At 35.4% G+C, this 27,515-nt stretch overlaps 1 protein-coding gene across 3 annotated transcripts in view; it reads left to right on the top strand.

The window, feature by feature from the left end:
* Positions 1 to 27,515, top strand: part of PIBF1 (progesterone immunomodulatory binding factor 1) — a 105,884-nt gene that overhangs the window by 19,562 nt on the left and 58,807 nt on the right. For all 3 annotated transcript variants that reach the window (XM_083885088.1, XM_083885090.1, XM_083885089.1), the window contains exons 7-10: positions 215 to 323; positions 3,598 to 3,815; positions 5,545 to 5,670; positions 9,634 to 9,732. In XM_083885088.1, the coding sequence (XP_083741214.1) occupies positions 215 to 323; positions 3,598 to 3,815; positions 5,545 to 5,670; positions 9,634 to 9,732 (552 nt within the window). The remainder of the gene's footprint in view (positions 1 to 214; positions 324 to 3,597; positions 3,816 to 5,544; positions 5,671 to 9,633; positions 9,733 to 27,515) is intronic.

The following is a 27,515-nucleotide window of genomic DNA, read 5'->3' as shown; positions in this document are numbered from 1 at the left end:
GAGTATTTAAATAATCCTCAGTTGTTTCATATAAAAGGATGCTGTTGCAGGTGTTAATAACTATAAAAGGTTGAGATTATCACCAGTTTTTCTGTGAGTGACTGATTGGAAGAAGTCAGTGTCATGAACTGGAAGAAGGCTGAGAAATTAAAAAGGGACAGGAATTTTGTTCATTACACTTTATGCATCTAATAGCTGAACTTTGCTTTCACAGTGAACGTGATGTATTTGAGCATGAATTGTTAGAACTCAGAAGAAACTATGAAATACTGGAGATGTCATACAAAACACAAAATAAAGAAAGAAATGACTTAGCAAAAGAGGTAAACATAAAGTTCTTACCTTAGTAATTGTGTATTTCTTTATCTTGGGAGTTTGATTCTTTGTCTAATCAAGTTTGTCAGAATCATGGAATAATTTAATTAGAATGGTCTCAAGAGGCCAGCTGCTCCAATCTACCCATGCAGTACAGAGCTAGATTAGGTCAAGTTGCTTAAGGCTTTGTCAAGTTTTAATGTCTCCAACGATGGAGATGCCACAGCCTTTTGAACAATCTGTTCCAGTATTTGACTGCCCTCTTGTGAAAATGCATTTGTAAAAAATAATCAGTCGTTACAGCTTTTTTCTGTTGCATCTTGTCTTGTCACTGTGTACAGCCAAGAATCTGGCTATTTTTATGTGTTCCACTTGCACAGATGAAGATAGCAATATTATTTTCCCCTTACAGATTTCTCTTCTGAAGGCTGAAAAAAGTTCCAAGTATTTCTCTCAACCCCTTTCACATCATATGCTGTAGTTCATGACCATCTTGGTAGAGCTCTTCTGGAGCTGAAGCTCTTCCTGCTTCAATATGTTAATGCATATCTTTAGGACATATATGTCATGGGATATAGCACTTCAAATATAGTCTCCACAAGTGTGGAACACAGGATAATAATTTTCTTTAACCCACTGTCTACATTGTTGCTAATACAGCCTTGTAGCCACTTGGCCTTCTTTGCTGTCAGGGCATGTTTCTGTACCATGTTCAGTTTGTTCAGCTGATGTTTGTCTATCTGACTCACATTTTGCCAGTTTTTCCTTAGAGTTGTTAAGAGAGGTGTCTGAAGGCCATGGAAAGAGTCAAGTAAATGACATGGACAGTGGTCCCCCCATCCACAGAGCTAACATTTTTGCCAGGTGTCCAAGGTTTGGCCTTGGTAAATTCCCACTGCTTTTTCCGTCACCTTCTTGTTTATATGCATGGATATAGCTTTCAGGGGAATTTACTTCACAATCATTGCAGAGACTAAGATTAGATTTACCAACCCAACTGAGTGCTCCTCCTTGAAGGAGGACTCTGGTAATCAGAAGCCTTGATCACTTGCTATGATCCTTCAGCAACACAGGCTGCCTTGCAGCAACACAGGCTATCTCCCTCAACGCTGGTCAAGTGCTTCCCATTTTTTCCTAGGCGTTATATGCATGCCATTTTCCTAGGTATGTGACTTAGAAGGCTGAAGCAAAGACAGACTGAACTCTGCCAATAAGCTCAGGAACCTGGGAGGCCCCAGGGGAAAATTTACCAGTGGAAGATGAATGCTGTGAGTATGCTTGATATGGTTTAACCCCAGCTGGCAACTAAGCCCCACACAGCTGTTTGTTCATCCCAGTGGGATGGAGGAGAGAATCAGAAGAATAAAAATCAAGAAGACTCAAGGAATTAGATAAAGACAATTTAATAGGCAAAGCAGAAGTTGTGCACACGAGCAAAGCAAGTCAGTGAATTCATTCCCCACTTCCCATAGGCTGGGCAAGGGCTCAGCCAGGGAGGCAGAGCCCTGCAGAAATAGTATGGAAGATCTTCGTGTGTTAACTCTTTAGCAGCTGAATAAATGAGACAGGCTACTCCTGAGAGCATTCAGAGGAGATCGTGTTCCTTAATGTCTGTAAATAACAATGTTACAGATAAAATAGTGGCTAAAGCTGCCATTTTAAAGATAGTATTGCTCTGCCTAATTTTACAGGTAACTGTAGAGATTGTCAGAAACATTAGGGAAAAATCTGAGTTTCTATTAGAAAATACCTCTTTAGTATCAGTCTGAAGGCTTTGTTAGTCTATTTATTCCTCAGTCTAGCATTGTAAGAGGACACCAAAAGTCAGGTTTGTTCCCAGTATAGAATGGCCAAAAAAGTACTGTCCTGTACATCAAGTTTGTCCGTATGTATGAAGTACTGCAGAATAGCAGCAACAATGGCTTTTTTCATTAACTTTATACTAAAGTAATCAGAGTGAATAAAAGTAGCACTATTTTAAACTAAAATGCCGCTTCAAATTGTGTATTACTTAAATCTCCTGGAAGGTTTGTGCTGCTTTTTGTGTATACTGATACAGTATCAAGTCCTGGATTGGTAGAGCACAATTGGAAGTTTTTGCACAGTACTTTTTCCAGAAGAGGAGTATTCATAGGAGCAGCTTGCTTTCTTTGTGTTGTAGTCCATGATGTCTGTTCACTATGGATATATATAAACATGTTACTTGGAGAGAAACCATGTTTACCTTTTCTTCTTAAATCAAGTATAGAACAGGCATTTATCCCTCACTCTGAGTGTGGTGTTCAGCAAGTGGGGTGATGGAGACGAGCATGCCTCGAAGAGCACTGTTTGTATATAAATTGTCATCTGTTTAACTATTTCCTCCATGTCTTTGTCTCCATTACTTTGTCTTAAGTAACCTTTAGACCTTCTATGACTTAGAAATAAGTGAATTCTGTCTAACCATGTACATGATGTCTTTATAGCTGTAGGAGACATGTTTCTGATAAGTTACTCATTTATCATTCTTTGAACTTGGTATGTGAAATCCTCAGGAGCTTAAATGGCAAAATTCTTTAAGGGGGTGAAATTGTGTTTTGTTACCACTGTTACGGAGTTGGGGCCACCTTGCAGCAGTACCCTTATGCTTTTTGGCTGTTCTCTAAGTGTGTTCACCTTGAATGGATGGACACTACTCTGTCTGACACTGCTTCTTGGTGTAGGAAACATGGCTGATCTGACCACAAAGGGGGCTGTTCTCAACATATTTTTGGCATACTTCGGCATCAGTTCAGCCTTCTGAGCAACACCAGCTCTTTGCCCTTGGGGCAGGCCTGGAGCACTGCCTTGTTCTCAACAGTCATGCCTTACATCAGCCCCAGAACTGTCACTTTTACCATTTCTTTATGGAGCAGTAATCACCCTGGTGCCCTTAAATGTTTCACTGCTGTTCCTGAGAATGCTGTAGTCAGTATGACAGGTTGGCACCAAGATTCTCCATCAGTATTTCTGACACAAACTATTCAGTACCAGTGCTATTCAGTACTTCAGAGCTATTTAGGTGCTGATGTAGATGAAAGGACCTCTTTTTTCAGCACCAACTACTGGCAATAAATAATGAAAACTCATAAAATTAAAATGTTAATAAAGTCTTTTTTTTCAGCTTAAAAACTTAAACTAAAGTGTAAATATAGTCTTATGGTTCAGGTGATTTCACAGAAGAGAGTTAAAATTAAATTGCAAATAGGTTAAATACTTAGCTTGAAATTCGTGTTAAAGTTTTCTTTTAAATACCTTTTATAGCTGGCAACCATACAACAATCCCTCAACTTGTTGCAAAAAGATAAAGATTATCTTAATCGCCAGAACATGGAGCTTAGTGTTCGCTGTGCACATGAAGAAGATCGTCTTGAAAGACTACAGATTCAGCTAGAGGATGCCAAAAAAGCTAGGGAAGAAATGTATGAAAAATATGTTGCATCCAGGCAAGTTATTGTCTGTTCACTTCTATTAGTACACAGGTTATTTAACTGTTTTCTCTTCTTTCTTGCACAAATCCCATTTAATTAATTTTATTTTTCAGAAAGCTAACCCATGTTTGTGGAACTAGAAGCAGAGCACATTTCTTGGGTCATAATAGGAATCACAAACGTATTTTATAAACCTTTATAAGACCATAGTAGTGGAAGTAAACTTTAAGCGTTGGGAGTTTATGACAATTATTCTTGTATACTCAGTTAATTATAAAACAAACTTTTTATTTTCAATGTATATCCATAAATCTTGTGTCCTATATCACTAAGAGGAAGTGTGCTAATATGACTCTCCTGATAGACAACTAAAAAATTGTTACCTAAATGAAAATAGAAAGGCATTCTTGACATTATCAGTTATGAAGCTCCAGCCCATATCAGAAGAGTTTTAAATATTATTTTTCCTTTCAATGCAGTCACTCAAAGTTTTTTAAATTTATTTTGCATGTTTGTCTCAGAACTATGTTCATCCAGAACTTCTGTAATTTAAATAAAATTTTAAGTGTTACTTTGAAATGGTGTTTTAAGAAATCACGTTCTTTTTGGTTTCTTACAAACCTCTTAATTGTGTAAAGGATCTTCATACAGTATTTGATATAGAGTGGCACAGTTGAAAGAAGGAGAAGAAATAAGCTTGCTCTTATCTTGAAGAGTAAAGTGAAATACAGTGTCTCAATAAAAATAAAACTGGAAAGTTTTCTTTTATAAAAAGAAAATGAAATTAAAGGAAAATCTGGACAGCAGGTATAATATTTTGGGGGTCTTAGTTAATGTGAGGAAGTTTTTGACCAGCTCAAGTACGGATTTCTAAAAATTATGGCCTATCACATGATTGGAAATCAAATGAAATCTAAACACTTTCACAATCGTAAATGCACATACCTTCATAATATGTTTTTGTTTCAAAACAAAAATGTGATTTTTACCACTTGCTTCATTGCTGATTGATTATTCTTGAACATTAACTAGATGCTATAAAATTTTAACATTCCTTAACTGTTAAGTGCTTACAACATAACTATTTTTGTAGGAGAGATTCTTTATGAGATTCCTTGCAATCTGTCATGAGCTTCAAAGTTACAAAAAAAGTCAATGTTTCTCTGAAATTAAATTCTTTTATACTGATGTCTTCTGATACCTATTGCTTAAAAACTTTGTGTTTTAAATAATTTATATATTACATTGGTAGGATAAATTCCCAAATCTTGAGTTTTTTGACTTCACAAATCTCCACTGCATTTAATCTTGAATGTTTCTTGTGATGCTTTTCCCTCATATGAGGTGCAGATAGTACACAAAGAAGTCTTGTAGTGGCATGGCAGCATTGCAAGTCAATAAGGTAATCACTCCCTACCCAGTGATGAAGAAGAAAGTGAGGAGTTAAGTGATTACTTAATACAAGCACTTGAGTAGAGGCTGACAAAGAAGTTCTGGAAGAATGTTAATGTAATGTGATTAACCAATATTAAATTACCTTAAAAAATTTACATCTATGTGCAAAAAGTTCTGTTTATTCACAGTTAAATATTATTTATTCCTGGTTGATTTTCATTTAATTTATGTAGCAAGATAGTCTGATAAGTATTTTAACTCATTGAAAAGTATGAGTAAATGAGTCAGGATTGAAATAAAATGTAAAATCAAGAACTCTGCTCTTGTAAAGCTGTACCTGAAGTTTTGCTATTTTGACTAGTGCAATAAATTTGTTTATTTACAGAGACCATCATAAAGCAGAATATGAAAAGAGACTCCATGAAGAGTTGGAACAAATAAGGTTGAAAACAAATCAAGAAATTGAGCAACTAAGAAGCACCTCCAAAGAGATGTATGAACGTGAAAACAGGTAGGTAAGATGTAGGCCTAATAACCTGATTGGAGCAGAAATGACCAAGCACTGTTTTGTGCTTAGGTGTAATCCTGACTGACTGACTCGTTGAGAGGTGTTCAAAATGTAAGAATTTGAGTTCAGTTGTAAAACAGGGAGTCTTGTAAAAAGTAAAATGAAATTGTACAGTAAGTGTATGTTGTTATGTTTATTATTAAAGGATGGGCAGCCAAAATTATCACTTGAAAAGGATTATTAAAATTCACGTTCAACATAAACTTTGGTGATTTCAAGTTTGTTCAGATGTACAGTATTGGTTAATCAATACAGGATGACAGTTTACCTGCTGTGCTCTAGGAGCAATTTTGAAACTGTGCTAAGAATCCAAAGAGAAGGTGTTGGTGCAGAAAATAAGGCAGAAAAACCCCAGAAGAGAAGACTTGGGCTTGTATGAAATAAATCTAATTGAGATTTTTTAGAGCATTGTGATTCAAAAAAGCATTGATTTCCTGTAAATTACTGTAAAATTCTCTTTTGGAGAAGATTCGAGTCCTGCAAAGAAAGACTTGTATGATCAGTTTGTACATGTGCCATCTAGTTGAATACCATGGAATTACATGCACATGCATAAGCCTTTTAGGGACTTAGGGATTTGAACCTTTGGCACTGAATTTGTTTTTTAGCTTATTTTTTGCCCATTTTATTGCTTCCAAATGGGAGGAGTGCTTAATAACTTAACTTCACTGTAGATGTCCTGAAAGTGTCATGTGGAGAAGGAAATGACAGTAGTAAAAAGATATTTGTGGCATCAGCATCTGTTCCTCTAATAGGTAGTTTTCTTACTGCTGGGAAAAGTGGAAAAAGAACATGACTTCTGCTGTCTTTCAGTCAATGGAAAGGTTCTAATTAAAAAACAGTTACATCATTGTGTAGTTTTTCAAGTGTGAGTAATATACATGCACACAGATATACATCCACACCACTTCCTGTATGCAAATCTACTTTGAATTACAAAGTATGAATTTAAACATGTACTCCTTGTGGAGATTTGACAAACGTCTGTATATCATTGAGAAAGCTACTGAAAGATATTTCATTTGTATCTGGAACTGCTTTACAGAAGTTTTGTTCCTCATTTTGAAATAATTACTTCAGAAATGCAAATCCCTTAGATTTGCCTACATGTTTGGAAAAAAAAAATTAAAAAAGGCTTTCTAGCATATGTTCTTTCTATAAAATATTAAAAAATCCACCATAAGGCAGTCTGCCTCAATGGTAAGACAAATGGAACTTCAAATTGTGAGCAAAACAATTCGCAGTGAATTTGTGTAATGTGATGAGATGCTGTTTGTGGCTGAAAATGGAGTTAAGATGCTGGTTTCATCCTCCTGCTCGAAGTATGGAATGGTGTTACAGTTAAGCTAATCCAATATTCAGGTGCTCATATTCTTTGCCACTTTGCCAAGCCTGATGTGCCTGATAGTTCCTTTCAATTTATTGGCACTTACTTTACACTTGGATAAATCAGTTCAAGGAACTAAAATGGGAGGGGGCCACTAATAAAGAGGTGATGTTTTCATGCCTTTTTTTTGGCATCAGTTTCACTTGTTGTTGTAAGCATTAGCAAGCGTGAGTGAATTCAAAGGATATGTGAATGTCTGCAAGAGGTTTGACACTGGATTACCTCTACTCTGTTCCCACAGATGAAACACAATTTAGTACTTGAGCATGTGAGATGCTTTCCCTGAGCACCTTTTCTGACGTGGTTGAATCTGACAGGAATCCAGTTTGTGCACTCTAGAACAGCTTAGGGATGAGACGAAGTGCAATAAATGGCAGCTGCCAAGAGGTTTGTTTGAAAACCTAATAAAGATGCCCATGAGTTGCTGCCTCCTCTGTCCTCATCCCACTTTTTTTTTTTTTGCCCCCATGTCCATTATTGATCCTCTAGATAGTATTCCTGTCCCATTTCAGAAGGTTACTTTCACTTGAGTGATAGGCTGGATAGATGCTTCATGAAGCCCCAGTGTGCAGCCATTTGGGTAGGTGCTTTACCTCATTTGAAATGGCAGTCACACAAATGACAACTGGCAGCATCACTGGTGTGTCTCCTGGCTCTCTAAAAGAGTATTTCAATGGAAGTTGCATCCTGTCTGTGGTTGTGATCTTGTTGGTTAAATAGTATCTCACTTGTGTCCTTTTTCCTCCTATTGCATTTTCAGTTGATTAGTTGCTCAACTAAGCAAAATAGTTTATTCTCTAAATGAGTCTCTGTATCTCTCCTGTTTAATTTTTATCCCACTTCCACTACTCTGGTCTTAAGGATACAGCTCTGGACTCCAGCTCTAAGACATAATATGCTTGATCCTAATGTTGTTATCTAATAAATCAAAATTTATTGCCATGTTCCCATATTTTCGTATGAGTCAGTTTTAAAGAATCTAATCTTAAGGTCAGTCCCTGAATTTCTGCACTAAATTTCTGCATTAAATTCTGCCTAGTAACTCCATTTTTTACAGAAAATTTTGTTATCTTTCTGTAATACCCAGTTAACTGCTACATAATTCTGATGTTTATTTATTCTAAGTAACTGTTTCCTGTTTGTATGAATTACTTCGAATAACATTTATTCTAGAAAATAATCTTTAAACCAAAGATTATGTACCTTTAGTGTGACACAGTAGCCTAGGTTAACATTTAAATGGGCTTAATAATTTTCTATTTCTTTTATATTTTGACTTTTCACTTTTATTCAAAACTTCCTGAGGCTTTAATTTCACTTTGCCTTAAGTCAGAAAGTTGCTGTGGGGAGAGGGAAAAGAAAAAAATTCAGTAGGAAGATCTAGGTTGCATCCACATTAGCAGTTCAGATGAAGTATGTGGTGTTGAAGTGAAAACCCCCTAGTCATTGCTGCTAGCCATGGTTTGTTACTTGCCTTGCAGCTGTGCTTGGATTTGCTCACATTTGTAGCATATTAATAGGATTCCTTTCAGATAAAAAAAAAAATTGAAAGGAATCTTTAAAATCATCTAATATGTTCCAAATGCTAGTGAATGTTCATCATAGAAGCAAACCAGCAGTTGAGTAAAATCCTTAAAAACAGTCATAACACAGATGTCTGATCCTCAACAGCCACTGTTAGCTCTGGCAAATTGGCTGATGCTGTGTTGCACTGAATACTGGACGCAGAGCTTATATGCAGTATCTAAGCAGTGTTTCCCCTCAGTACAGACTTCTACAGTGGTAATCTGTAGCCTGCTTGCAGCATAACAGACTATTAGTAACTAATTCCAATTTTTAAATGCAAATACTTTGTTTTATTCTTAGTATCATGCTCTCATTTGTGTTGGTGAAATAATAAATTGAGGTGGTTTGAACATCTTGACTGATCCTTGGTTAAAAAAAAAGAGTATCAATCGATTGTAATGTTATTTTATGACTCTTTGCATATCAGAAATGTTGCCAGCAGTAGAACCCAGAAGGAGACACCACAGATATGCAGTAACCTATATATCAGAATAACTAGACAATTAGTTGTATGTGGAAGTAGAATTTGTGTGCTTACCTAAAATTTTTTTGGTTTATCATAAAAGTTGTGAATCATCTCAGGTAGGTTGACAGCATTCCTGCAGTTATTCCCAAAGTACCAAAGAAAATTATTGGAATTTATTTAATTCCTGCAAAATATAAGTAATTTTTATTTCTACTCTTCTAGAATAATTAGAGTTACATGCTTCCACATAGAAATGGGTGATTTGATAATTGTTTTTTAGAATTTCAGAACTGGAAGCCTTGCTGGTATATATGATAATAACCTGAAGTAAAGCCTCTACAATAAATAGGTGAATAGATAGACCCTTCTGTCATTCTATGAGAATTGAAGAAGGTAGTATTGAAGTTCAGATCAGAGAGCAGTAATTAATGAAGCAAAGCAGTCTTTTTGCTAACATTCTTAAAATACCAATTTTTGTTTCCTTCAGAAATTTGAGAGAAGCAAGAGATAATGCTGTTGCTGAAAAAGAGAGAGCAGTTACTGCTGAAAAGGATTCTTTAAGAAAATACGATCAACTCTTAGAACAGTAAGTGTCTTTAAAAAGCATATAAAAATCTGAATGTATAAGAGTGTTTATGTCTAGGCAGTGGAGCTAGGAGGAGTGACTAACTTTGTGCTTACAAAGAACAAATTGAGTTACAAACTCTTCATTTAAATTAATTAATTCTGGTGGTAAATTTTTCCCATTATATATGCAGTAACAAGATGAAAGTTTGGTATTTCTCCTACAATCCTATAGAGACAAGCAAACATAATTGTTCATTTCATAGCAAGAATGTGGCTCTTATACTGTACTGTAGCAGTGGTCAAACTCTGCACCTGTTTGTGGGTTTTTTCTTTAGATGAAAGTAGAAAATTATCTTGTAAGATGACTTCAATTAATAGTTTTTCTGAAGTTTAGATAGAGAGAAGTAGACATGAGCATTTATGTTTGTTACATACTTCTTTTCTTACTGCTGTCTCTTCTCAGTCTTTCATACTCCATGTGTAGAATATATTGTCTATGCCAGTGTACTATTCTATTCAGTGGAGAAAGAAACTATGGTTGATTCTTGCCTGTTTACGAGCAGTCTTACTTTCATGTTCCATAACATCTTTTCCTTACTTTTTGTAAATTTAGAATATTATCTGTGGTTAACTATGAGGTATTGTAAAACTATGGACAGTCACCAGTTGTTCTGGTTAAGTTTGTCAGTTGTCTCTAATTTTGGATTTAATTCATTGTTTAATACACATACTTTATTTTCTAAATTGTAGAGATCAGTTCATTAACTGACTGTGCTATCTAGTCATCTAATCAAAGGAGGTACTAGATGAACTTTCTTTCCTCTAAATAATTTTTAATTACAAGTAGTAATCAGTTAAAATGTTGTTAAGAATAGCAACAAATGTATTAAAGCTATGTATAACTCCTAAATTGCAATGGTGATACTACTGAAGAAATAGCTTTGCCTAAAGATTGAAAAAAATGTGATTTCTAACTGATGATGTGAAACAATAAGGGTAGTACTAGAGCAGATGGGATGGGTCAGAGGACTTGATATCCATAGTGAGTTTAAGGGGCTTGATGTCAGCTTAATTCTTGTTCAGCTGAATGGGCCCAGGGGTGCTGAATGCCTTTTAGTGGTTAGAGTACTTTGGGGGGGTTGTTGGGTTCTGAAAAAGGAATTCAGTTTGCAAACTCTAAGGTGATGACTCCACAGTGTGGGAATCAAAGCTGTTTGAAGAGGGAGGACCAGAAAACTTGGTTTGAAACTGATCACCTGAGTTAAAATAAAAAAATGCTAATGTGAGTTAACACAAGTTTCTTTCTAATGAGACTCCTACCTTTCCCTGTGGTAAGATTTACTAAGACATGGGGATTTCATATATAACTGGAAACTCCTCTTCAAAATCAGTCTTGTATATCATAATTTGAGTTTGCACTTGTTTTTAATAAAAATGCTAACTTTGCAATTCTTCTGTATTTATTTTTAAACTTAAGAACTGTGGAGAAAATACTTTTCTGTCCAGCCCTATTCCTACTCATACAATGTATTCTTTTTTCATATTGTTGCTTTTTTTTAAGGAGGAGGGAAGTTCCCAAGCAATTAGAAACATAGGAATCTTGTTTGATACACTTATGCTTTTGCTTTTACAGCTTTTTCATAGTGTTAAGTCCTCCAACTAAATAAAACTCTCCTCATGTTAAAAAGATTAATAAATTGATTAATGCTGAGTTTTGGAGTTCTAAAAAGGTGATTTTTTTTCCTCAGAAGATTATTTTCTGCTTGAGAACGTGGAAAACCCATACTAGCCTTTTTTGAAATGTAGGTGTCTCGCTTTAAAACTACCTCACTTCTGACAATATAACAGGTGTCAAGACCTGACCGTGACTTTCTCCACATTCCAAATCATCTACCTAAGTGAACTGCAAAGTAACTAACTGGCATGTTGAGATGGTATAAATGCCTTAACTTGAAAGACCTCACTCAAAATCTGAATTTCCTGTGGATTCATGTATGACAGTTCTGTGGAACAAAGAAATTTTTCAGTATCACCAGAAACCCCTGAGATGAAAAAGGAATACCTGTGTTGTCCAGTTCTGTATATAACAGCTTGTTCTACTTTAGTAAAAACAAGGTGACTCATCGTCATCACCAGTGGTATCGTAATCTGTATAAACAAACATGTTTGAAAACTTCAGAAGTATGTGGAATGTTGACTGGCCTGAATGGCAATTAAATAAGCCCCTGGCAAATCTTGTGATCAGAAGTGTAACTAATACCCAATTTTCTAGTCAAGTTCAGTTATTTTCATTTTTTTTTAAACTCATGTTTGTGATAGTTTTCTGTGAAGAGCTATTTACAAATGCCAAGAAAATACCAAAGTGATAATATTCATGAGTTATATTGAAAAAGGATCTGCTGTTTCAACCTTAAAGTAGACCACTGTGATGTTAGGATGTAAGTTTTGTTGCTCTATTTGCCATTATACATCTGTAATTTCTGTCTGAGAATCCATGTTTCATTTACCTATGACAAAAACCTTAAATTATTTGATACTTTTAGATTAAAGTCTTCTTGATGTCACACATGTTCTAAAAAAATATGACCAAGGGGAAACGTTTTCACTTGTTGTTGGTAATGTGACTCAGGACTTTTTTCTAATTTCAAAGCTGTATTTCCTCAGTTGAAATTGTCTAGGGGTAGAATAAGCAGAGCAATTCTGTAACAGCTCCGTTATCTACACAGTTAAGTGCAGATGCTAAATATGTTCCAGCTCTTCCTTCTTTTGAACACTCCCTGGAGTGTTATTTTCAAACTGTTGACTATTAATCTGCTACTTCTCCTTGCCAAAAGAAAAAACAATCAACCCACGAAAACACCACCAACAAAAAAAACCCAACACCAAAAAAGTAGAAGTGTGCTGTGGTTTGGTATGGGATTTTTTCCTGATGGTTAAATTTTCTAGTTTCGTATAAGGTGCAACGTGAAACTTAAATGGTTCCTTTTCTTAAAGTGGACTCAGAGGTCTTAGTATGGAGTGAACTCATACTAGAGCACTTCACCTACAACAAGAACCATCCCTTGCCTTTGATTGTTGACTTCCTTAAAAGTCAAATTCCTTACGTTTCTTCTAAAAGGTATATAGTATTTTTTTCCAGGACTCAACTATATCAGCAAAAACTGGTGTAAAAAGTCTAGAATTGTTGAGAACACTAGGGAAATTAATACAAACCCTTTTTTCTCTTAGTGGAAAAAAAATTTGCTCTTTAACAGCTGATTGCTGCTCACATCATGTACTTAAGGTGATTTTTCTTTTATTATTTTTGTAATGATAAAGTGAGAAGTGTAGAATAATGAAGAGAAACAAAATAGATATGCAGTAAACAGAAAATGAGTATTCAAGGAAATTGTGTTATGGTAATGCTGTTCCTTCCTTCAACTTTACAGTGGACACTATGGATAAAAACCCTTCGTTTTGTAAAAGCTAGTTTAAATTCCTGCCTCTGTCCATTAGTCAATAGGATATTTTTAATTATGTACTTTTTCTTAATTTGAATATACACAGATGCATAGATGATGAATTTTACCATGTTTCTGTAGTTGTGTTAAGTCAGGGTGATGGCTACAGAAATCATAGAGAGCCTTAAGTTTGTTCTATAAAGATTTCAAAGTATTTTGTATTATTATTATTTCAGCATTTCTGGGTTGATGTACATAGCTCAGTTATTAAAAATTATTAAATATATAATAGATGATCTGCTACAGGTAGAAATACCTTTAGGAGTATTTCTGTTGATTCTACTTGGAAGTGCTTTTCTCAAATAAAAAACCAAAATAGAATAAAAGTCATTGACATTTCTTGACATTTGTCTCTGTTTCATAGATTAAGAGAAGTGTGCTAAAAGGTGTCTGCATATTCATGTTTATAGATTTATTGCTTTTCTTCCCAGTCAGCTGCAAGCTGACTATATAACTATTTTAGTCTTATTTTAGTCTCTCCATAGTCTTTTTAATTTGAATCCTTTTTATCTCTATTATTTTTTTGTTCTTCATAATTGTGATATGTTTTAGAATTCATCACATGCTATCTGATGCTAGTCTTCTGTCCTAAACTTTTTGGGTGATGGAGAGAGGGGATCAGTTCTGTTCACCAAATGGGTTTTTAAATAAGATGAAATTAAGATCCCTCTATCTTCATAGTAATTGCACACAAGCCTAGAGGGCTATCTTAGGTGAGAAGATAAGTGGATAAATTTCCTGAATAAATAAATATTAGAATGCTTTTAGAATCTCTGTGGAGCATGCAGGAATCTCATAATTAGATTTTCATTTATTACATTATACTATCATTGTTAACAGAAAAATTAAAACTAATTCTTTTCCCCTTCTGTTAGCATATTTTATAATCTGGATGTTGCTGACTGCAGTGATGGGATTCTAATATTAAAATTACTAACTCAATGTATATATATGCTGGAGTTACTACTAATGTTTAAATAGGGGCATATTATCTCTTCAAGAATATTTGTATCAAATGAAGATTTCAATAACGAATTTTTAAAAAATCCGTACTGAAGACTGCTGGCCAAAATAGTTCTTAGGCAAAGCCGCCATCACCCTGTGATTGTATATGAAGTGCTTTGTAATCCCTTGAATTGAGGAGGAATGTAGGTCTTGAAAATCACTACCGCTTCAAATCTTCAGTTTCAATTAACTTTGTTAGTGCTTTCCGAAGTGCTTTTTGGGTAATAATTTTCTGCTGCTCTATTCATTTATGTTTTCTATCATATGATGTGTAATTTTTTAACACTTAGAATTTCTATCAGAATAAAGCCAAGCCCTTCAATGGCATTATTAGACCTTGTTTAGATTTCAGCCCTAGCCAAAGTAGCTATTGCATGTTTCCCATAAAACTACCTTCATCTTGTTCTCCTGATGAGAAAGTTAAATATTAGTTACAGCTAAAAGGATAAAATACATGAATGTCATGGAAATTGCTGGAAGACAGCCTTTTGGAAATTCTGAATCAATACAAAGAAGTCAGTGAAAGAACCACGATAATAATATGATGGAGAAACAAAGAAAAAGTTCATTTCCCAGGTGACTAAGTCTAGTTTGTTTCCACGGCATAGAAGCTGTGCTGAAATCCATTACAGAAAAAGTCTGTGTATCCTATATTTCTACTGAAATAACCAGGGAGGCTCCTAATCCCTTTCTTTTCTTCTGAGGATATGTTTATTTGACCTTTACATCTTAATGGATAATTCTAGGATGCATTTTAATAAACAAAAGGAGAAAACCTACTTAACTGATTTGATGAAATAGATGAATAGTAGTGTTGGGAAGACTGCACATTTGCTAATGCATGCCTAGTTGTTTTTGGTTGTTAGATTCCTAATCAGGATCTTAAAATTTTACATTCTTAGCTAAGATAGTGTTCTTGCAGAATGAATGTTTTGAGCCCTGTAACCAGTCACTTCATAGCTGTAACTGTCTTGGTGTTGAAGAATTATCTACATCAAGACTCAGAGGAATGCTAAGTTAGTCTGATGTCTGACTTTTCTGAACTGCATTACATCTGGAACACAGGCTTTGAAGTTTGTTCTCTTACTGTGCAAGGAATGTTTAATGATTATATTTATAGCTCAAAAAATCTTTTATTTCAGTTGCTCTTGCTCCAGCTCATAAGAAACAGTTCTCGCGAAATATTTTCAGCTTCTGAGAGATGCTTTGGAAACTATGTAGTATCAACATATCATCATATCATAAAGATTTTCCATAAGCCTTGTCATTCTCATTTTACCTTTTATTTCCTGCTAGCCAAAATGTTTTAATCTTAAAAAACTATGATTAGTAGAGGCAAATCGTTAAAATGTTGCTATTCTGAGTACCTAAAAAACTACTTACTTTTAAATCTTTAGGGTATATTTGCTAGCCTAGAAAGGTTGAATTACATCATGTCTTTTGAGAACAAATTCAAAAACAGTTGCAAATACCTTCAAAGAGGGTTTCTATGTTATGAGGGTGCTGCTGGTCCTTATATATATTTCTTAAATTAGTGGGTTGAAATTTCCACTGCAGTCCATGATTTTGCTATGGTTGTTAGTATTCCTCAGACTCATTTTTAGTATTCCTCACTGCACCCAGCTTCTCACTGATGGTGAACACTGCCAGGATGAACAAGTAGGAGTCCTTTGTAAGTCCTTACCAAATCATGTTTCAGGTACTAAATTTTACATGGGTTCAAAATGAGACTGGAAAAGCTCAAGATAAATTTGAGAATCCCTTTACAGGTAGAAAACACATCTCCTTTCAGGAAATGCTCAAGTGAGAAGCAGTTCAACACTAGTGGCAGAGGATTAGGGAGAAATACAGAATATGAAGAAGTTTTTCTTTTCTCAAAACACACTTTTGGCTGCAGCTGGAGCCAGCTTTCTCAGGCTACATATGCCTTTTTTACAGCCGTTCTATGTAGAACAGGAGCTGTGAAACACAGGGGAACTTCCCAGCCTTTTTACTACCTGTGCTTTGAGTCCGTTTGAAAAGGGGGAATTAACTGGACATAATGAGAAGATACAAATGAAAGCTTTTATCTGAAGAAATTGGTAATCTGGAGGGGGTTTGTATTTTTTTAAAGACTGTTACATACATCACGTTATCTATGCAAATAATGTTTGTTTCTGAAGTATTTCTAAATATCTGGGTTTGAAGGACTAAATGTGTGTGTGAAGTCCTTACCAGCATTAAGTAACCCAAATCATTAACACTTCAATGGCACATGAGAAAAGAACCTGTTTATAGGAAACTCCCAAATATATGTTTTTTAGAATACAAGAGAAGAACAGGTCACAAATAACAACATGACCATAAATACAACCAGGGAATGTTAACTGAATATATTTACCAAAACAGTGTAATATAATGCCAGTTCAAAGGCTAAATTCCTCAAAGCAGGATTATTGTATTTTCCATGTGTCTGTACAAAGATTTTGATCTTCAAATTACGGCTATTTGTGTAATATTATATTTAAGACTAGTAAAACCACAGAAGTTTTCTTTTAATAGTAGTTATCTTCTGTAATTACTTCCTCAGTCTGTGGTTACCCCCTGGAAAAGGAGTTCAGATCATTCAGTTCAATCATTCTGATTACCTCCTGGTAAAGTATGTGATGCTGTACTCATTTCCAGATAGCAAACTTTGGAAGAACAGTGTCCAATAGATACTTGCGTGGTGTGAGAAGGAAGTTAAAGCTTTGTGATGTTAACACTTTGTCATAAATATTGAAATGTTGGACATGAAGACTTAACATTCGTGAGTGAGAGCTTTGAGCTAAGTCTTGGCTAGAGGTTGTCTTCTGCAGAATCACGTGGGAATTGTTGAGAAAATGCTAAATATAAGTGAAGAAAGCATTAGGCTGGTCGTCATTTCCATGGTGGTGAACCCGTTTCATGTGAGTAAATCTTACAAATAGGAAAAATGGTGGTATGTGCTTCTGGAATAGAAGATAGGTAGTTAATTTGTAAATGAACAAATGAAGAACTGTGAGTAAGTGAAGGACCATCATTAGTATGTTAATGCACAGGCACCCAGAATAATGTCCATCAGTGAGCCAAGTTACTTTCATGCCATAAAACACAAGAAGCTGTTTGCATTGGACATTAGTCCATCCAGCATTGAATGTGCTTAATTAATCACATCAAGGACTCCCCAAAAGAGAGTGATGTATGATATTTATGTGTAGGGCTCGCAGCTGGTGAGTCCACTGTTCACAGCTGATGGAACAACCATGCAAGTCCTTGGCAGCTGTTTTGTTGCTTTCTCTCTTCATGAGATTGGCATGTCAGGTGACCAGTGCCTTGATGAGGAAAGAACAGAAAGACCAGGATTGGAGGGGCTGATTTCCCTTTCGTATGTTTCTAGATAAGATTGCCTCAAGAATGTATCCCAGACTTCGTCAAGGTTGACCCAGGAGTTGTTTACATTCAGGGAGACCAGTAAATTTTTTTTGAAACTGTACGTGTTCAGTGCTGAAGTATTTCATCACATATTGGATAGTGGGCAGGCCATGTCCTTCAGTTTACTCAGTGCAAAGCTATTTAGATAATTTTTACAGCTATTTGTGTTTCTAGCTGAATGATCGATCTAAAGGCGCAGTTGTGTCTACTTGTATGACTGTGTGGGTAACTGTGAGTATATTCTGTGAAATCAGCAAAATGAATTTGCAAATAATGTTCAAGGCATGGATAGCAAGAGTTCAAGAGCTTCCTTAATGTGATCTGTGTAGCCGTAGGGTGGCAGCGTGAGATATCAGAACATTTTTACCAAACATAATTCAGCTATAGTGGCACTTAGCTGTGACATGACACTTGAGTCATGGAGGTACCAGAGGGTGGTACTTTTGAGCTATTTATGGTATCAGTGAGGGGAAGCTGGTTTAGATGTAAAAAAAAAATAAAAAATAACCAAACCAAAAAACAGAAACAAAAAAACCCCGCCAAAAAGTAACTTAGATCCCTAGCAAGACCCAACAGGCTTTCCAACAGGAGATGGGAACGTTTATTCTGGATGGGCCTCCAAGGAGAACACAGTATTAAAGTGGATATACTGGTCTGCTCCAGAGGGTGGCTGCTGGTGATTAGGGAGAGGATTTGTAATTCTGTGGGAGGAGTGTGGTGAGAGGCAGTAAGGATGCAGAACCGGAGGACTGAATAAACCCAACCAAGATGGAATGGAGGGATGCATATGAAACACTAAATCAAGGAGCCTTACAGCTAGCAGTAAAGGGCTCTTTTAGTTCTTACCACGGAGCAGAATTCACAAAGATCATGTTCATTGTCTGTACTGGCAACCCTTTCTTGTGAGCCCTGTTCAATTCTAGGTTTTTGTACTAGCAAAGAAACAAATGTTGCCAAGTCAAGGCCTTGCTGCACAGACCACCCTGCTGACTCATCAAGCATGGAGGAGGTACGGGCTCTGTGTGTGTATGTCCCTTTGAGGTACTCCAGCAGCAAAAAACATTTATACAGTTTCATACCAATGGAATAAACAAATTTGAGAAACTTTCTCTTAAGAGGAAGTAGAACTTTTCCATCAAGTGGCAGTATAGTTGTAGGAATAAATGTACCTAGAAATAGGCTTCTTTGAGATGAAGCTTGAGCGCTACATAAAACACTTATACCTAGCAGGCACTTAGTCTTTATATGAAATGTTGGATTTCATAACAGACATGTAAAGTGTACATACTTGTATTTACAAGCCTATTTTTACATCTCTTCTAAAATTTAAACATTGGATATGTTGTCAAAATGCTGCAGCTCTTGGCTAACATTTTAATGTAAATACTACTGCATGTGTATGTATATAATCTAGTGTAAGCTTTGATGTGGAATTTTTCATCTGGAATTGTTTTCATAGATATTTTAATTGTTTAGTGGAAAGTGTTACCATGGATAAACAGATATAGAAGTGCACTGATTCATCCCGTGTGAAATTTTGCTTAATGTTTGCTCTGATTTTTCTAAGATCTTTAGCGTTTCCATTCCAGAAATATAATCTAGATCACAAGTTTTAAAATGCTTCAAAAAGCTAAATCTTCTGGCTTTACCTTGGATACATTTCTGGGGTCACTAGAATGGGTTGTGGGTTATAAAGAGTGGAAGAATTTGTCCCACTCAAAATGGGAAGAGGAAAAGGTTTTATTTGTGCAAAATGGTACTGTAAGTAGATGAAAATAACTAGAAACCATTGTCTTTCCCTTGTCTTTATAAACTGCTCACTTCAGGAATTGACTCCTGAATCTCTGAGTACACTCATGATTGAGGGTTTTTCTGAATGATAAAGGGCAACCAAAGTGTGATTAATGAAAATCCTGTGACCTTGTGAAATGCCCAGTATTAGGTAGAATGGAGCCTTGATTAATAACTCATTTCAGTGGTTTTTACACCTAAAACCAGGTGAGGAAATACTGTGGCTTTATCGTCTGTTGCATGTTCCTCTAGAACATTTTTGTTTTTACAGTTACTTTATAGAAGCTAGTGAGGCTGGGTTTTTCGATTTTAGGTTTGTCCTTTATGACACTGTTTCCAGTCACAAGTTGTGAAATCTGGGTCTAATTTTGTATGTCAGAGTTCTTTTTTTCTGTTTTCAAAGTATTCTATATGCGTAGATAAAGGGGGTACATTACAGGTTTATTTTCTCTATGACAGATGATGTCTTCCTCTCAAAGAAAAAAGGCTTTTTAAAGTAGTGCATTTGCTGCAAAGTAGTTGTATTACTAAAATGTGCAGATCTACAAAAGTAGTTGACATGCTCCAAGTTAGAAAAGAGCTACCTTGTGGTAATTTCTTTGCCTGCCAGGGCTGTCCCCCCACCCTGCATTTTCTTTCTTTGTAAAATAATCAAATCTTCCTTTTGTCCTCTGTCTCAAATGGTTATCTATTTATACTGAACAACTGTATGAAACAGTTTTAATTTAATCATTAGAATAAGAAAAGAATCGGCATCTTTTTTATTGCTAAATTGAGATCTTTTGGTAGAATTACTAATTGTTTTTGAAGACAGTTTTACATTTATCTTTCTAAGTCTCTTTTGTTATGCCAGCTGTCTAAATCTTTCATAAAATTCAGTTAAAAGAACATATTTTCCGTGATAATTTTAAAATATAATGTTTACTGGAAGGGAAGTCTAGTGAATTCCCACAGATGAAGTGTGAGTGTATTTCTCCCACTTGTAAATGAGTTCTTATTTCCTACAGTATGTCTTCTGGTACCACAATGAGTCATTTTCAGCATGTTTTAGTTTAGCTTCTAAAATATTTAAAAACTTGGCAGATACATGTAAATGAATGTTACATCTAGTTTTAGAAACTCCTTCCAAAGAGTATTTCACTAAAATGAAGACTGTGAATAGACCTTTCAGAATGCAGAAGTGTCTTTTGTGATAAGCCTGAAGTCATTTACAGAGGTGTTTTGTTTTGGGTTGCTTGTGATTGGAGATTTTTTCCTCACCTTGTAGCAGGTTTTGGTTTAACCATTGTGTAAAATAGGGAGAATAGTTTTGTGAAAAAGCCTGAAAGTTTACACACAATGTATTGTTAATTGGGTATTTTAGACAGACAAGTAATACCTTTCTTCAGTATGTTCACTGAATTTTGCAAATTTTCATGGTATTTTATTTTAAAATTTTTCAATTTTATAACTTTTTCAAAATGAATGTAGTGCCATCTCAGCTTTAATGTGATTTAATATGTTTATGATTATATATGCCATGCCCTACTTAAATGTATTTCCTGATGCTACTTTGACAGTTCAACTATTAGAAAAAAAATCAAGTCTAAGTGGTTTGTATGATTGAAAAGAACTGAGGAGTTACGGAGGTGGAGTGCAAATGGGAAGAAAATGGGAGAGACCAACCATGTTTAGTTAGATTCAAAAGGAAAAAAAAGCAACCAAAAAAACCACCCCAAACCAACAAAATCCCCAATGCAAAATGACCAGTGTTCCATTTCTGAGAAAATTATATCTATTGTTGTAAAGAATGTTTTATATTTTAACTTCATTGTCCTGGCTTCCTGGCATCTGGAACATTTATTATAAGGAGACCTTAGATACTTTGCTCACATGTCAGACCTGTGCTTAGATACACGCACATTTCTGCAGTCTGGATTTGAGTATCACCCTAAACGTTTTCCAATTGTTGGCAACATTTGTATTGTCACTTATGGTACAAATAACTTTGCAACTCTCTGATTATTCTGTTCCAACTTTAACCATCTATGTGTTGTCCATGATGCAACACCATGTTATCAATAAGGTCTTACTCTAATTATCACCCTTAAAAATTTCTGTAGCTTTTTATTAGACTCAGAAGACAATGGAGAAAACATATAAAGCTTGCATCAGTAAATGCTTCATTAAAAGATTTCTTGGAATCCCTTTTTTCCTTAGTTATGTGCTATAAAATATAAAGGAAACCTGTTTCAAAACCCTTCCTGACCTGCCCCCTCAGACTGGTCCTAAATATGGTAATTTTTCATCAAGGACAAAATCACAAAAAGGAGGGGAAGATGTTACTTTAGGGGATTGAGAATCTTAATTCTTTTACCAGACAAAAGCATTTTTCTCCTCCCATTGTGTCTACATTGTGAAATTTGTAGAGGATTGATAATAGGCAAAAGAGTAAAGGAAATAAAGTTGAGAGGTGGAGAAGGGAATTGTGTAAATAAAAGAAGAAATAAACAAATAGCGGTTATGAAAGCTTCACTGAGTGTGATTCATCTGTAAAATATATGATGCATTTTCCCAATCTTTCTCTTGGAAGTGTAGTCTAAGCCAGGCAAAGACAGAACAGTTGCATGAAGGGATTGGGTAAGTGGAAATTGGTGTGTTGGGATTGATGGCAGAGTCCATTTCTTGTTTTCTGCCCATCCAGTTACCTTTGTACAGCTATTTGTAGAGATGGAAACTGTGAATCTGATTGATGGTAACTGATACATGAATTTTGTTCAGTACAAGGTGAACATCTTCCATTTCTAACACTGAAAACCTTTGAACATCATATTCAGGCATCTCAGTTTTGTTCATACCGCTGTTTCAGAATTCTGTGGGGTTTTTGAAGCATTTTTAAAATGTAATACACTGTTAGACTTTGGATGAGTTCAAACATTTTTTTCTGAACAAAGTAAGTAAAATGCATGGATTTTTGTACAATGTTTACTGTGGCTGTCATCTTTTCGAACTTTCTAATTTTAAATGCCTCTGCTGGGATGGAGTCATGTCTGTAAGGCACCTGTTTCTTTACATTGATTTATAAAAAAAGGAGTCTGCACAACAGGCTTAGTTGTAGGTAATCACATCATAAACAGCAGAAGCTACACAGCTCAAGTCTCACATGGCTTTTCTGAGTAAAAGGAGTTCAGCATAGTCTCTTTTCAGAAATTCATGGTGTTTGGAGCTTTTATGATTTACCATCAGTCTTACTCAGCCCTCCTCCAATGCAGAAACCTTTTAGCATTTCTCAAAGGCTGGTCATAAAATGGAGTGTTTTTGTTATGAAGTGTTATATGCCATATATGCTGCTTTTTTTGGCCTTTTTTTTTTAATGCATTCTGCTGTGTTCTATGATTGGAAGTATTTTGACAGAAATTATTAATGTTGGTCTAGATATGTGATTACACAAAGGATTGGACCTGGTTAATGAAACTACAGAACGTAGGAAGATACCATACTCCTTCAAAATTTTAAGTCTTAGCTACCTTGCAGTAACTCAAAAAGAGTTGCCAAACCCAAATGAAGAGTAAACTTGCATTTGTTTTTTTGGAGAACAGGGTAGAATGGACAGAAAAGATCTGTGGTGTACCAGAGCTGTTGCCCATGGGAGAGGGGTGATGATTGCCCAAAAGAAGCTGTGACCCTGTGGGAAGCCCATGGTGGAGCAGGTTGGCTGTCAGGGCTTGTGACCTCACAGAGACCCACACTGGAGCAGTGTGTTCCTGAAGGACTACACTCGTGGGAAGGACCCACACTGGAGAAGTGTGTGGAGAGCTGTCTCTCATGGGAGGGGCCCCCATGCTGGAGCAGGGAAAGTGTAAAGAGTCCTCCACCAAGGAGGAAGGATTGACAGGAATATGGGATGAAATGACCACAGCCCCCATTCCCTGTCCTGCACTAGTGGGAGGATGGAAGAAGAGAAAATTGGGAGCAAAGTTAAATTCAAGAAGAAGGGAGGGAGAGAGGGAGGGAGGGAGGGAGGGAGGGAGGGAGGGGGAGGAATGTGGTTTATTTTAGGATTTGGTTTTGTTTCTCATTACCCTTTTCTGATTTGATTGGTAATGAATTAATTTTTCCCCAAGTTGAGTCTGTTTTGTCCATGACAGTAAGTGGGGACTCATTTCTCCCTGTCCTTATCTTGAGTCTTTCATTATATTTCTTCTGCCCTGTTCAGATGCAGAGGGGAGAGATAGAGTGGCTTTGGTGGGCACCTAGGATCTAGTCAGGGGCCATCCACCACACTAGAATCAAAATGTAATGTATGCTTGATAAGTACAGGTTTTGCACATGCTATGACTTTGTCATAGTGATATATGGGGGTAGATTTTCCTTGACTAGATTCCAGTGAAGTCTTACCAATACCTCCTGTTTTCAAGCACCACCTAACCTCAGAGGCACTTAAAACCATTCCAAGTTGGAGCACATTTAGGTAGAGGACTTTGTGCATGCTCGGAAGTCTCCTGGTTTGGAAAGCTAAGTGCTTATTTTGATATGGGTAGGAGGTGCTTGAACTCTGTTCAAGTCCCTGAAGGGCCTGTTTTTATTAGAACATGGCTAACTCATTCAAAATCATTGAGTTCACTCCAGAACACTTAGAAGAAGAGGTAATGGCTAAGCTTTGCCTCTTTTTGTAACATGATTTGAGCACTCGTCCAGAAGGTTTAAGACCCTTGTCCTTTCCCTCTCAGTCTCCCTAATTATTTAAACAGGTTTTGGTGTTACCTGGAAGTTATATCAATTTGTCCAGAACTATTGGCAACAAGTCTCAATATACATGATTCATGAGTTTAGTAAAATGCCACAAAAGAGGAGAAATTAACAAATTCGGGGGTTTTTGCTAAAGTCAATCAAACAAATTCTCAAAAAATTATAAAAATGCAATTAAAATATAACTTTCAGAATCTTTTAGCTATGTAATTGCCTTTTTTGTACTTTTCTTTCCATTATTAAATGAAGAAAAACCAAAAAAATCTACAAATGTGGATATTGGCAATATACTAGTTACCTGTAAGGTTTGTAGACATCATTTTTCCAATAAGTCTTTTGGATGATGGATTATTTTGTCATTCCATGTAATCTTTTCAGAAATTAAACTCTGAACTGTACTATTCCTAGTGGAAGATACTCTAGTTGTTACATTCAGATGGGGTTTTAATTTCCGTTTCAAGATTATTTTCTGCTGGTTTATATCACAGTGTTCTGATGATAGCATTAGTCAAATTTGTCTATTGTTTTGTCCTCTTAAAGTCTTAGTCAGACTTTGTTTTTCTAGATTGTAGCTTATTTGATTTCTCATGGGATAGATTCCTTCTTCTCTTGGACATCTGAGTACCATTTCTTTTAATCCTGACCTCACTTTAACACAGATAACTGGAATTCTGAATAATGTTTCAGATAATTTCCTGCCTTATCTCATATGATACCATAATTTCCACTAGATGTACCTTAATGATTCCTGGAACTTTGGGTCTTTTGCATAGCTGGCTCATTTTAGCAGTTTAGTTATCCTAATCTCATATAACAAATCTAGATCCTTCTCCTCAGTCTACTCTGTCTTGTAGGAGTTTGGATGAATGGAATCATCACTTTAAGTTTCCTAGCCCTGCTCTAAGTCTTCCATCCATATATAAATTCTTACTAGTTTTGTGATTATGCTACATTATTATTTTTCTGTGAGAATCACACTCTCCATCCTTTCAGAGAAGCACATCACTAGATGTACAGTCTTTTTTGCTCCAAATACTCAACGTGTGATACAACTCAGCTAAATGCACCTGTGCTGAGCACACTTACAAAGGAGCTGCAAATGTCTGAATTTTTATCATTCATCAACTATGTTTTTAATCTACATTTCAGATCTTCAGCTATTCAGTGTCGTGTCAATTGGATACAAAAATGGAATTGCTAAAAAAGGAAAGGAAGTAGGTTTCAAAAGTTGTGATTTTAGCTCTGGTGTATGATGCTAATCAATTTGAACTTGTGTTACTGAATTTTGGGAGGAAAATAACATTTGTGAAAAGTGCAAATACTTGCAAGTTGTTTCTCTGTTCTTATCATTTAACAGTTTAACTATACAAACCTGTCAGGGCAATTTTTTTCGCTCAATTAATTATGAAAAATCATAAGACAAATTACACTGATTTCTCTGTAATTTTTTTACTTGACTTGTTTAAACTTTTCTGTACACTTTTATTTAGCAGCTACCATGTTAAAATGTTACGGAAATGTTAAGTGATATTCCTTTTTTTGTCTTTTAGAAATACATAGATTTTAGGCACATTTGTTTTGCTAATTGCTAGCCATATGGGTTATCTTTTTGTGTCCTGTTAAGCAGAAAATATTTGATCTGTAAGAATGCCTTTTTACTACACTCTGGGATTAAGGAAGAGAATACTATAGATTATGTTACAGTTCAGATAATGTCCTAAGCTTTCACTTGCCTGCTGCAGTTTAAGGTTTTATTTATGTGTTATAGCTCATGTGTGAAGTGAATAGACATGCTAGAATCACTTAAATACTGAAATTCTCTCATCATATTAGTACTTGTTATCTTTCCATAATGTTTGCAATTCAAGCAGCTTTTATGCTTACTTGTACTGGCCTTTCTACTCCAGTTACCAGCCTGAAAAATAAATCCTTGTATATTCAAATTGATGCCAAGATGCCAGCAGTACAAACTGTAATGCATAATTCATAATGCAGACTCTCAGAGCATTTACTCACGTACGAGTACATTCCTATGAAATGACAGTCAGAGAACTTTATATATGTAAATGTGTGATCACTGAAGAGAGATTCTTTGTTGATCTTGCATGTGTGCACGTTTCATATCAATTCAGTGATTTTAAAGATGGTTGGAAAGTAGTAGTTTTGTATTACTTCCATTTTAATGCTAAAATAGGAAATTAACTATTTAAAAACAAAAAATCTTCTAAACTGAATTTGTTTGAAAAATAGAACCATATTTTCCAAAATTAAAACTAAGTTTGTGTATCAGTTTGTGGAGGGAATATAATGAAGGAGAATCTCCTAAAGTGAGGAAATAAAACTATTACTGAAATGTGATTGTTCCAAATGAAAGAATAGTTTTGCCAGTACAACACTGATGCTTATAAATAATTTTCTGGGTCTTCAGAAAAATGAAGTTCTATCCCTACCAACTGAATTGGGCTCAAGACCTCTTCTTTTTGCCATTTTTGAATTTCTTTTCAAATTACAATTTCAGAAATTGCATTCTAATAATGATAATACCTTGAGAACTAATAATACTTATAGAAGGAACAATATTTGAAAAAAACCCTGGGGAAAAAAGATATTTTTAAACACAGTCAATTTGGCACACATAGAAAATTTTGCTATTAAAACTCCATAGCAAAACTCTCAAACACAAAGAGTGAAAGAAACATACTTTAAATAGTACTGTAGAAAGGTTTCTTTGCTCTTCTTGAGTCCCTTCAATATCAAATGGTCTCTTTTCTTCCCTTCTTTAACTTTATTTTGCTGTTTGAACAGTCCCAGGCTGTGTATTTCTGGTTTTTTTGAAGCTGCATAAAAACTGATTTGAAGTCAGTGAGAAATGCAAAATGAGAACTGTAAATGCCACAGAGAGCTGGAGAAATGGAAATTCATAGGAGAATAATACCAAAGCACTAAGTATTGCTGCTTTTGTTATTGCAGTTTAAAGTATAAAAACTGACCAAATTATTTGCAGTAGCAATAAACTATGCTTTCTTAAATACATAAAAATAAGTGAATATGCAAGTTATAATTATCTTTGTAGTGTATATTTTAATTACTTTCCTATCCACAAAATTTATGATCCTATTTTATGTCTTTGTAAGAGTACAAATACTTCAGTCTGCTGTTTATTAATCGTAGTGCGTGCTGTATTTGATCGTGATCTGAGAGATGCATTGAATTACTTTAAACACATGCTTTAGATTCCTATAGATCCATAGTACAGTTGCTGAACATACTCTGCATTTCTAAAGAAGCAAAAAAAGATTGCTCACATTCATACAAGAGCTTGCTTCCACGCCAAGAATGACAGATG

Source organism: Zosterops lateralis (genome assembly GCF_965231275.1).
Source record: "Zosterops lateralis genome assembly, chromosome: 2".
In the NCBI taxonomy this organism is placed as follows: domain Eukaryota; kingdom Metazoa; phylum Chordata; class Aves; order Passeriformes; family Zosteropidae; genus Zosterops; species Zosterops lateralis.
The sequence above is the reverse complement of the archived record's forward strand: the minus strand, read 5'-3'. Positions and strand labels throughout refer to the sequence as shown.